Here is a 12,729-nt window from a genome sequence, read left to right as displayed (position 1 = left end):
GCCCAGGCATCTGAGGTGGCAGCGAGTATGATCATAATTGCACTGCAGCCTCGGCAACAGAGTGAGACCCTGTGTCAACCAAAAAAGTACCATTGTTTGAAATAATGTGTACATGTTTTTGACTTTTTAATGAAATATATTGTTTGTAAACCTTCCTCGGTAGAGAGGATTTTTTTATTGCATAAAAGGGAGGTCTTTTTGTTAAGTACATCTGGGCAACCTAAAAATTTTCATAGTTTATGTCTACTCATTACTGGATGGCAGAAAAGTTGCTATCATAAAGTATGTGGTTTGTAGGCACTCCTGAAATAAAACCCTTCAGTTTTTTTTGACTCCCAAAAGTCATACCAGGTTACGTCCATGTGTAGCAGATTCATGCTATACTTTCAGAAGGCCAGCAGAGGGAGCACTACTCAATGTACAGTCTTGACTGCTCAGACGACTGGTATTTTCCATGGCTCAGTCCAAAATGAAAACAAAATTAAATTTCAAAACCAAAACAGAATTTTTCATTTTATTCCTGGATTCAGGTTTCGGACATGCCATTTGTCAGTGACTAAGCAGATTATTTTATTTCTGTGTACTTTTTTGCCTATGTATGAAGACTACTCATTTACCCTATTGCAGAGGATCTGTTTGTTCGTTTTGCACCAGGGTCTGGCTTTGGCATCCAGGCTGGAGTGCAGTAGCATGATTGTGGCTCACTGCCGCCTTGACATCCTGGGTTCAAGCGATTCTCCCACCTCAGCCTGCCGAATAGCTTGGACTACAGGTTTGCACCACCACACCCAGCTAATTTTTGTATCTTTTGTAGAAATGTGGTTTCATTATGTTTTCTTTTTCTTTTTCTTTTCTTTTTTTTTTAAAGATGGGGTTTCACTGTGATGGCCAGGCTGGTCTTAAACTCCTGACCTCAGGTGATTCATCCACCTCGGCCTCCCAAAGTGCTGGGATTACAGGCGTGAGCCACTGTGCCCGGCCCATTATGTTTTCTGGAATGGCCGAAACTCCTGGGCTCAAGTAGTCACCCTGCCTTGGCCTCCCAAAGGGCTGGGATTACAGCTGTGAGCCACCATGCCCTGTTAGAGTTGTGTTTTTAGATTTTTAAATTATGGATACATACTACTTGCATATATATATTTTTTCTTTTTTTCATTTTTTTTCCCCAGAACCTAAAGTACAATACTTGCATATATTTTTGAGGTAGATGTGATATTTTGATACAAGCATATAATATGTAATGATCAAATCAAGGTAATTGGAGTATCCAGTACCTCAAGAATTTATCATTTCTTTGTGATAGGAACATTCCAGTTCCACTGTCAGAATTGGTTTGAAATAGATAGTAAATGATTGTTAGCTGTAACGGCCCTATAGAGTTTGTTGCCAGTCTACATGGCGGCCTCGCAAAAAGGGGGAAGCAGAGTAATTCACTCAAATTCCGTGTGGAGAATAGAGAAAGGTCAGAGAACTAAATCAGTGTGAAACCGAAAAGTATTTCTGACTGTAAATTCCACTATTCAAAACAAAAAACACCCGTGAACCCACAGGGATAAAATAATGTGTTTGTCCCTGCCCTTAGTTGCATGTCCCAGGTGAGGCTGGTTGATGGTACCTTGGTGTAGAATAATTGCGGAATTCTACTTACCTGAAAGTTTGCTGAGAAAACAGTGTTTGAGGTGGCATAAGTTTTTGGAAAGAAAACGTTTGACAGAGTCCTGATAATGGATTTTCATTTTTCTGTCCTTTGTTCTGTTAAAGTTCTGAAATGTTACATAAGGCTATCTGAAAAGAAAAAGAAAAATACTGATACTGATTTTTTTTTTTTTGGTGATTTTTGGGTTTATTGTTGTGAACTTATGGCCCAAATGTGTTGAGCTGATAACCTTTTTTTTACCTATCTTCCTTGGTGACTCATAACCTTACTTAAATCGGAAAGAATTAAGAAGCTTAGCCTTGGTATTTGGTTCCATAAATGATAGTTGAAAATAAAAGGATGTCGTCTTTGTTCTTATAAGGGAATAAAAATGTTACTTTTGGAAAGGACAACAGGTCTTTCCTTAAAGATCCAATTAATATAAGGGAAGACCTTTTAAAAGAATGGGCTTATCACCTAAAACATTTCCCTTTATTTTAGCACGATTGCTACTTTTTTCTTTTTAACTTTATATTAAAAAAAATGGAACCTTTAGAAACACTGCAGGAATAATAGTGAACTCTTAGATTCACCATTATTAATGTTTTGCCACATTTTGTTCTATGTCTCTCTGTGTTTATATGTATCTGTGTGTAATTTTCCTCCCTGAACCATTTGAGAGTATGTTGCAGGTACCATGGCACTGCTCTCCATAAATATGCCTCTCCTAAGAAAATGGACTTTCTCTAACATATAACCATAATGATCACATTTAGGACATTTATCATCATTAAAGCACTATTATCTAATATGCAGTTCATATTAGATATTCAAGTTTCTTCAGTTGTCCCAATAGTGACTTTTATAGCTATCTTTTTAATTTTAACTAATCTAATCTATGATGACACAGTGTGTTTGGTTATCTCTTTAATCCGAAAGAGTTCTTTTTCTTTAGCTTACTTTGTTTTGTATGGCATTGGCAATTTTGATGTTGCCGTTTTGTAGAATGTCCTTTACTTTTTTTTTTTTTTTTGAGACAGAGTGTCGCTCTGTCACCCAGGCCGGAGTGCAATACAATGATCCTGGCTCACTGTAACCTTCCCTCCTGGGGTCAAGTGATTCTTGTGTCTCACCCTTCCGAGTAGCCGGGACTAGTAGGCATGCACCACCACACCTGACTAATTTTCGTACTTTTAGTAGAGATGGGGTTTTGCCCTGTTGGTCAGGCAAGTCTCAAACTCCTGGCCTCAAGGAGATCCGCCCATCTCGGCCTTTCAAAGTGTTGGGATTACAGTTGTGGGCCACCATGCTCAGTCTGCTTTGGATCTGCTTTATCGTTTCTACTTTCCATGTGATTAGATTGAGGCTAAATATTTTTGCAGGAAAATTATTGAAGAAATTTTCCTGCAAAAATGGAAATTATGTTTTTGCAAGATAATTGTATAATAATAATAATAATGAAATAATGCTTTTAACTGTAGAGAAGTAAATTATATTTCTTCTTTTCTTTACCATAAAACTCTAAGGTCATGAAAGTAGTTTATATGTGCTGTCTTAAAAAACCACTTTTATGAAATTCGATTATTCTCTAATGTTGCCAGGCCTGTGTATTTCCTTCATTCCTTGTTTTTTTCTGTGTCCTCTATGTAAGCTCCATGAAGAAAGAAAGGCTGTGCATTTTTCTTACTGTAATAGCCTGGGAGTCTAGGACAGTACCTGGCTTAAGAAGCTTAAGAATTATTTTGCTTATTTGTTGAATAAACAGTTTTTTTTCTGAAATTGATGAAATAATGAAAAATGACTTCACATTCCCAGATCAAGAGTTTGGCAAGTTAACATTTTATTTATTTATTTTTTGTTTTTGGTCTAAGTACAAGAGGCCTTGTTTTACTGTGACTCAGTTTCTGGAATAGTTACCTTGGATTTTCAGTGCTTTTATCCTTTCCTTCAGTCTCCCCCACGTTTTAATGCAGCCCTCCAAAAATATTGACTGAGTATGGACTCTAGACCAGGGCCTGTGCTAGGATACAAAGGTGAATGGGGCACCATCCTTGTCTTTGATTAATGTATGTTTTATTTTATTTTATTCCTCCCCTCCCCCCCGCTGCCTCCCTCGAGTAGTGTATGTTTTAGTAAGGAGAACTGACGCTAAAGACTCCTGTAATGATGAACAGAGTACTGCGTGAGTGCATATCTGGGGGTCAGGTGTCCCCAGCAGGGCTCCTCTCAGATCTGGAAACTCCCTAGGGGATCTGACTCATGACTTAATGCAGCCTGTGGTTGCAGCCCGAAAACCAGGTAATGACAAAGTAGACATTCTTGTCAGTGTGAGCCACTCTCTGAGTCCAAGGGGAGTATGTAATTCAGACCAGAATCGGTCATTTTGGAGTTTGCACTCTTAGCAGTGTAGAGTGCAGCGAAATTTAAGAATCAGTGTAATTTCTTTTCAGTTTATATGTACATATAACCTGCTTATTATAAGAAATGCAGTTTATTATTTGTGTTGGTTAACGTAAGTATATTTCATCATAATAAGGCTCCGTGAAATTAGTCATTTTATCATTTGCTAATAAAGACATATATCTGAAAATAAATGTTCCAGAACCTAAGCTTGTACTTTTTTATTCCTCTTAAAGTGGTGTCAATATCAAAATGCCAATCAACTCCAGTGGACCTGATTGGGTAACTGTGATTCCCAGGAGAATAAAAGGTAAAAAAAAAAAAAAAAGAGCTTGATGATTTGTTGTTTTTCTTACTAAGCAGTTGAGGCTCTATCGTTTCATTATGTTCTAAAAACTTATATGCCATAGTTACTTCTGGGGACAATCAAAAATATTAAAAGTACTGTTTGATTAAAAAAAATCAAATCTTGTGTGCATAATTCTGAGTTTTGCTATTTACTGTTATTTTATTTTATTTTATTTGCTCTGTTACCTAGGCTGGAATGCAGTGGCGCAGTCTTGACTCACTGCAGCCTTGAACTCTTGGGCTCAAGTGATCCTTTCACCTAAGCCTCCCGAGTAGCTGGGACTATAGGCACACACCACACCTGGCTAATTTTTGTATTTTTTTTTTGCTAGAGACAGATTTTTGCCATGTTGCCCAGGATGGTTGAACTCCTGAGCTCAAGCAGTCCTCACACCTTGGCCTCCCAAAGTGCTGGGATAGCAGACATGTGCCCGCCCGAGTTTTGCTATTTATGCTCATGTAAAAGTTTTCTTTTCTTGCTAGACCTACTCTGCTGTTTGGCTCTTCGAGTCCTTTTAACAGTGTTGTCCAATATGATAGCAACTAGTCACATGTAGTGATTCAAATTTAAATTAAGATTAAATAAAATTCAAAATCTAGTTATTTAATCGCACATGCCCAGTAGCTATATGTAGACAGCATTTTATACCCACAAAAAGTTGATTGGATATTGCTGCTCTAGAGATACTTGAGAAATATAGGTAAAATTATCATGGAAATGTTTTAAAATAAAAAAAAAAAAACGGGTTGGAGAATTGCAGCTGTTCTCAAAGTGTGATCTGTGGATCAGTGGCATCAGCATTACCAGGAGACCAGATAGAAATGCAGATTCTCAGGTCCCATTCTCAGGTTTCTGTTTCGGCTACAGAAACAGAAACCCTGGCAGGTGGGGCCTGGCAGTTTGTGTTTTAACAGACTTTTCAGGTGATGCAGATTTATTGGTGTACAATATTAATAGTAGAAGAACAAATTCAGAGGAGTAACTGTTTATGTTATGTTTTTGCAGAGTAGATCTAATTAGCTGTCGTGATTTTTAGAAGGAAGGGATGAACGTTACTAGGAAGGCTTAAGCAGATGGCAGGCCAGGTCCTTTTTAGCTTTTAAAAGCGTGTGAACTCATAGTACTCTACTCTGCAGATGTCGCAAACCCTTTTGCTGCAGGGGCTCGACATTTAGTGCATGTGGAGGGAGCAAAGTGGGTATTAGCCACATGCCTTGTGTGGGTGCCAGGGAAGGAACTGAAGTCTCAAGGTTCTGAAGTCTCTTCAGTTCCTGCTGCTTTGTTACCATGAAGAAACAAACCCCGTGTGGCCAGATCCGTAGATTGTTTTTTCCAAGAGAAACTAGAACTTCGAATTTTTAAATGTGATATCTCCGGATTTTAGAACATCGACATCCAATTCAAGACTTTAAAAATACTGTATGGGCTAAATAAAATTTGCTTGGCCCATTTGCAGCCAGGGCACTGCCAGTTTATATCTCTTCTCTCTGCTATCGTATGCCACAAGAATTCCCAGTCTTTTCCTAACAAAGAGCTGTATCTGATTTACTTGAACCACATGAATTACTAATTTTAGAGGACATATATGTGAGGCGTCAATAGTGGAAATATTTATCTTTTATCTGTTTGGGCCTCAGCCCTGAGGTCAAGATGTCGGTAGACAGGGCGTCGGCTCTAAACACTCTCCATGTCCGACGTCCTCAGGAGGCCCTGTCTCCCGCCACTGGATCCGCCCTTTTTCCTCACCGACTCGACCGGCTTGCCCTTATTGTGATGCCCTAGGTGAACCAGGAATGGTTCGTGGGAGGAACTTTGGAAAGTTTAACTGTCCCTGACAAGTCTTGAGGATCGGCCAGGAAGTGGCCATGGGCTTATGATTTAAATACTCTTCTGGTTAGAGGGAAGATAGATTTGGTAATCACTGAGCTTTTTGATGTATTTTTAGAGGAAAAAATGTTGAATTAGTAGGAGCAGAAAATCCTGATTTTGAATAGGAAAACTGTCTTGCGACAGGTATATAATTGGAAAGAAAACAGGAGGGCAATTGCTGTATGGAATATAGAAGGAACGCAGAACCTCATTGAATTTCATGCTAGTGACCAGCAGGGGGCACTCAAAGACCCTAAATCCAGGGCTCATATTTTTCTCTGCATTTCAACTTCATTCTAGGCAAACATTCCGTTTCTGCTTAAACTTTCACCAACCTTGTTACCAATTCCTGCAAAAAACAAACAAACAAACACCCAAAACAAACAGAAACCTTTCACCAACCAATTTTAGCATTCGTCCAGGTTCGTCAGATCTTGCCTGTAGCCGTGATTTCTGAGGCATTCTAATGGTGACTTTTTATGTCTCTCATTCTTTCAACATTTATGAGTTGGAATTCTTCTGCAAAGAAGAGTTGTCCCTTCTTCACTTTTAAGTATTTGTATCTGTGTAGACTCAGGATGATTTCATTCTTTGGGTTATAATCCAATTCAGTCATTCTTTTCTTTTCAAATCGTTCCGTTTTGGCAGTTGGCAGTTGGGAACACGTTCCGTCTGGCCTCTGCGTCACCTGTGTGCTGCCATCTGTTTGTTTTCAGCACTTCCTTATCTTCTGGCACCGCGAGATGCTGGAGGCTTGTCTTGCGTTTTCTTTGGCTTAGCATTAGAAGGGGTTTGTAGTATTTCTACTTTTATTTCACTTACGAATCCTACATTTTGAAGCCTTTTCCCTATGAAATTGTATTCATGTATTAGCTAATACATATGAAATTGTATATGTATTAGCTAATATTCTTACAAGGTAAAATTATGGCTAAGATTCATATTTAGATTGCTTGAGATTGCCAGTGCTACTGCTACTTGTGGACATAATTCCAGACAAAGTCAAGGAAAAACAGTTTTTAACTCGAATTGACCTAATTAAGGGCAAGCATCTGGTTTATGTCAGGCTTTTCCATTGCTAGAATCACTGCGGAATTTTCATTAATACCTGTAATGTGGTCCGCAGATTATCACAGCTAAGTGGCTCAGGGGCCTTGACAGATTCTGACCTCATCAACAACTTGAGCTTATATTTTTTGGGGGAACTTACTGAGAGTTTGGGATAAGACTCGATCTAATAGCAATAGTATAGATAAGAACAATGAGGTTTTATATTTATGTGTATCTTTGTAGCTACGGTAGGATGAATACTAAGATGACTAACAGTGATCTGTGCTCTTACTTAATCTCCTGCCCTGTTACGTATGGGAGGGACATGTAAATATGATGGTATATCATTACTATGATTTGATTATGTTATATTTCAAAGTTGACTTTAAGAGACTGATATTATCGTAGGTAGACCTGACCTTATATCAGATAAGCCCTTAACAGGGGCCATATTCTTCCTGAAGAAACAGATTCAAAGTGTAAGAAGGATTCCACAGGAAGGAGATTCTTCATTGCTGGTTTTAAAGATGAAGGGGGCCACCTGGCTAGGAATATAGGCAACTTCTAGGAGGTAGAGGGCATCTCCTGGCTGATAACCAACATGAATCGGGAAACTCAGTCTTACAACCACAAGTAACTGAATTCTGCCAGCAACAGTATCAGAACAATTTATCCAATATTGATACCTCCCTTCTCCATTCAGTAGAGAAGAGTTGGTTTGTTGAGATCATTAGAGCTTTTAACTGGCATTAAGTACAGAAGTTTCCAAAAACTAAAGTAGAACAAAAGGGGAATTTTCTAACATTCCTTCCCGACTGTCATAACACTGCTGTTGCGGGACTGTAGCCCACCCTCTCAAGTCTGTCTCTCCCTTTACCTTCCTCCTCCTCTGCTTAAGACCTACACAACTATCTTTTTTTCTCTATTATAATACCTGGTCTGTTGAATATGATAAAATTAGCATACACACTCACAAAACCCATGCAGGTGAGTGCCATGACACTTAAGGTCTTGAAATTTATTGTCTCTCTGCTGTCCTACTCTATCTAGAAATCCGTTATTTCAAACGCCATCTAGAAAGCCGTTAGTTCAAACCCCTGTACACAAAGCTCCTGGGCTCCAGCCTCCTCCTACCTTCCGTCTCCTTCACAGCCGGAAAATCCCGAATGTCCTACTCTCTGGCAGCAAATGTATCTGCACTGCCAACCATCGTCACAGCTTGCTTTCCCTCTTAGGTCGGAGGAAGGAACACGGCTCCTCCTGTATACTTAATAAAATAACAGGAAGCCTCACAATGTGCTCGTGCTCCTTGTCCTGTAGAACGTTATATGCTCCGTCTGTGCTGTAGATCTCAGCCTCTCCTCCGCTTCAGCTTCTCTCTATTCTCTTTCTCCTCAAATTCAAGTCCCTCAAACTTGCACTTTCAGCCAAGATAGAGAAACAGTAATGCGATTTAGCCTCCCACATGAAACCACTCAAGAAAGAAAAAAGCCAAAATGCACGAAACAATGGTTTTCCAGACACCAGGCATCAGGCAATAAAACACAGTGATGCCCGAGAGACAGTAAACAAATGAGGTGAGCCCTGAAATATATAGGAAAGAAAAATAAATTTCCAAGGTGTCATAGGGGGAATTCAAGGAGTAAACTCAAACTTAAGCCATTACAGTGACTGTGTAGCTGGGTCCTTCTCATATTCCCAGCGCTTGACAGAGTGTTCCTAACCAGCTCAGGACACACTGCCTCCTTTCCTCACCCTGTCGAGGGCTGTCTCCCCCTGTTGACCTTACTCCAGGCTTCCTATGCTCATGGCAGTCTCTGGTGCAAGGATTTGGTTGATCCCATTTCTTCTGTCTTTTTCTTTGCCTTATTAACTGTGTACTCCCTCTGTCCTGCCTTTTACTGTTCTTAATTCTGCAGACATTTCCATACCATAAAATTAAGGGACAGGTTTGCTACACATGCCCACCTGGTACCCCCCTGCCCCCCACCTGCCTTAATTCATTCTGTGTCCTTTTCATCCAGCTCTTTCTGGATGATTTAGGAAAATTTATCTCTCTGCCTTTTTCTCTCTCATTTGGCATTGTGGCTAATGGATTAAGTGGATGACACCCTTTGGAAGAAAATGCAAACCATGGGCTTTAAAGAGAAGCCGAGAAGTTTTAGAGATATAGAGACATTATCTTCAAATAACAAAAAAAGTCCCTTCTTGTTTTGCACAAATCTTCATATCTACTTTTACAACCACCCCTGTTTAAACTTTTTCCGTCACCAGCAATATTCAAGATAACCATAAAGTTGGGTAATAACTCATTTTTATGTTTTTGTTTTATTTTTGTTTCATGTGAATAGTACATTAGGGATTATATAATCTATTTAGGAGACTTTTATATCTCAGTTATCTTACATGAAATGCATTCTGAGTTCCAAGAAACACCGTTTAAACAGCCACAGACTGCTTAAAAATAAATTGCCAGGAAATGTTTTTGTCCCAGCTGACCGTAAGGGGGCAGTGTAGGTACGTGCATTTCATTTAAAAAAATTTAAAAATTTTTTCTCAGGTAGCATGCGGCATGTTTAAAGAATTAACGTCAGATTTAGTAATTGATTTGCGTTGCTTGACTTAGCTCTGGTAGTAAATATAATTAACATTTGAATGGACATGGTAATTGTTTCCTGTGTGACATACACTTTTCTTTATAACACATATTTGACACAGAATAGCCGAGTCTACCGAATTCACAGTGGTAAAAAATTGTAACGTCCAAATTACTTTTAATTCTTGTTCTAGTAAATGTTTTCTGTGGGCCTTTGGTGTTGTCTCTGGAGCTCTCTAGCTATGCAGCCTTGATGTACTGATACAATGAGGGAACGTTGCAGAAGGTGCAGTAAAATGGTAAAGCTACACCTGATAACATGTTCAGAAATTATTTTTGAACAAGCCAAGGAAATACTTACCCTACCTCCCAATTTTTCTTTGATAATCACATTTACCAAAAAAGCTTTTAAAGTCAGCATTCAGTTTCCTTTTCTACTTGGGCTCTGAACCTGCAAAGAATTAGCAGATGCGTAAGAAAAAAGATTAGATATGTATTCTCTGTCAAATAGAGCATCGTTGTTGGAGGGAGAAAAACCAAAATAATTTTGAGTAACACAGATAGTGTCGAGGCAAATAAAGCTAAAAATAGTCACAAATAGGGGACTCACTCAAATTTAAATTTCTGAGTTGTGTAGCATTTAAATTCCAAATTGTGGCTTAATAGGTGACTATAGAATGACTGGATTATGACTAAGGTTGTGTAAGAAAATGATATAAACTGGTGGTTTCTTGAAGATTGTATGTTTGAAATGAATAAATATATACCTTGAAGAAAAAAAAAAAGAAATGGCTGACATCTGTAAGCATCTTGTTTTGAGATGTGCTCTAGCTCAGTGGTTAAGATCATGGGGGGCTGCCCTGCCTGGGCCAGGTCTTGGCTTCTCTCCTTACGAGCTCAGCTCTGGGATCTTGGTCAAGTTGCTTAGCTGTTCTGAAAGGCAGGGACAGTAATGGGACCTACTTTAAAGAGTTACTGTAAGCGTATGAGGTAATATGTTTGCTCAGAATAGTTTCTGATGCAGAGTAAACTTGCAAGAACTATTAGCCATCACGGTCTGTTTTGAAGCACGTAGCATGTGGTGTTCCCACAGCGGCATTTTCTACAGAAGGTGTTAGGGCAGGAGGATGTTGCCTCTCCCTCTGAAAGGTGTCCTTTCGCTTGTGTTATCATGGGTAGCTAGGTTACAGCCAGGAGTATACATTGGTGATGTATTTTTAGTATTGTTCATTACATGTAAAGACTTTCTGAACCTTTTGTATTATGGAGAATAATTCTTTAGATCAGGGGTCCCCAAACTTTGTACACAGGGGGCCAGTTCCCTGTCCCTCAGACCATTGGAGGGCCGGACTATGCAAGGCGTGACACCCTTCACAGCCAGCGCTGCTGCCCCCACTATCCCAGACAGCGGTGTGCAGTGTCACAGGCCCAGCACCGCCTCCAGTGCTGTGTACAGGGATGGCGGTGATCAGCCTGTGACACTGTGTATACAGCGTCCTGGACATCTGCAGCCGCGGTGGGCCTCTTCTGTGGGAAGCCCACTGCTGCATGTTTCCCCTGTTATAAGACACCTCCTAAAAATAAGACAGGCCCTGTCTTTTGGGGGTAAAATTAATATAAGACAGGGTCTTATAATAGGGGAACACGGTGTGTAGTCATGTGGGGAGAGACTTTTGGGCAAAGGGAGGTTATGGGGCCATTATGCTGTTGTACATTTGGGGGAGTATGGGGGCCACTGTGTAGTAATGGTTATAATGCTTTGCCTTTCTTCCTACTTCTGCTGTTATTTCACACTGCTTCCGGTGATGTGGGGCGCCGCAGCCGCAGACCGGATGTGTGTCATATGACGCGTTTCTGGAGCCGTGACACGTGCGTCCCGCGTCACTGGAAGTAGAACTGTACGTGAGCGAAGCTGCGCTTTGCGGTGCCGCCACATACAGTACTCCAGGAGCACAGGATGCTGATGCATCACTGACCACCAGTGAAAGAGGTGCCCCTTCCTGAAGTGTGCCAGGGGCCCGATAAATGGCCTCAGGGGGCCGCATGTGGCCCGTGGGCCGTGGTTTGGGGACCCCTGCTTTAGATTGTATGCCATTAGTTTGTTCTCCATATTAAGTGGTTTTTTTTGGAATTGGAATTAAAATTTGGAGGTAGGATTCGTGGATTCTAACTTTGCTTTTAATGGGCTGAAAACAGTGAACTGATACTACTCTGTATGTGTAAAATATCAGTCTAAGTTGTTACTTGCCTCACAGACATATGGGTGAGAAACTGTTCTCTTGTGGGATAATGCTGGATAAGTGCTTATGTCCACACATATACTTGGCTTTCATCTTCCTTTACATTTGGCTTTGATAAAAACATACGTAATCAGGATGGACATGGTGGCACGTGCCTGTAATCCCAGCATTCTGGGAGGCCGAGGCTGGCAGATCACTTGAGATCAGAAGTTTGAGACCAGCCTGGCCAACGTGGTGAAACCCTGTTTCTGTAAAAGATGCAAAAATTAGCCAGGCATGGCAGTGCACGCCTGTAATCCCAGCTACTTGGGAGGCTGAGGCAGGAGAGCTGCCTGAACCCAGAAGGTGGAGGTTGCAGTGAGCTGAGATTGCTCCACTGCACTCCAGCTTGGGCAAAAAGAGTGAGAGTCCATTAAAAACAAATGTAATCAGAGGGGATGCTGAAAGTCCCCCTTTTCCTTTCTGTCCATCAGTATCCTCATGCCTATTTCATATTTGTCCATTTTTGTACAAAAGAAAACTTAAAAAAAATTTTACTTTACGTTCTGGGATACATGTGCAGAATGTGCAGGTTTGTTGCATAGGTATA

The 12,729-nt window shown here is 40.3% G+C and overlaps 1 protein-coding gene across 6 annotated transcripts in view; it reads left to right on the top strand.

Moving 5' to 3' along the window:
- Positions 1-12,729, top strand: part of NXPE3 (neurexophilin and PC-esterase domain family member 3) — a 44,474-nt gene that overhangs the window by 21,229 nt on the left and 10,516 nt on the right. For all 6 annotated transcript variants that reach the window (XM_074404440.1, XM_074404438.1, XM_074404437.1 and 3 more), the window contains one exon: positions 4,273-4,346. In XM_074404440.1, the coding sequence (XP_074260541.1) occupies positions 4,273-4,346 (74 nt within the window). The remainder of the gene's footprint in view (positions 1-4,272; positions 4,347-12,729) is intronic.

This window comes from Saimiri boliviensis, chromosome 8 (genome assembly GCF_048565385.1).
Source record: "Saimiri boliviensis isolate mSaiBol1 chromosome 8, mSaiBol1.pri, whole genome shotgun sequence".
NCBI lineage: Eukaryota > Metazoa > Chordata > Mammalia > Primates > Cebidae > Saimiri > Saimiri boliviensis.
This window is presented reverse-complemented; position numbering and strand designations above follow the sequence as displayed.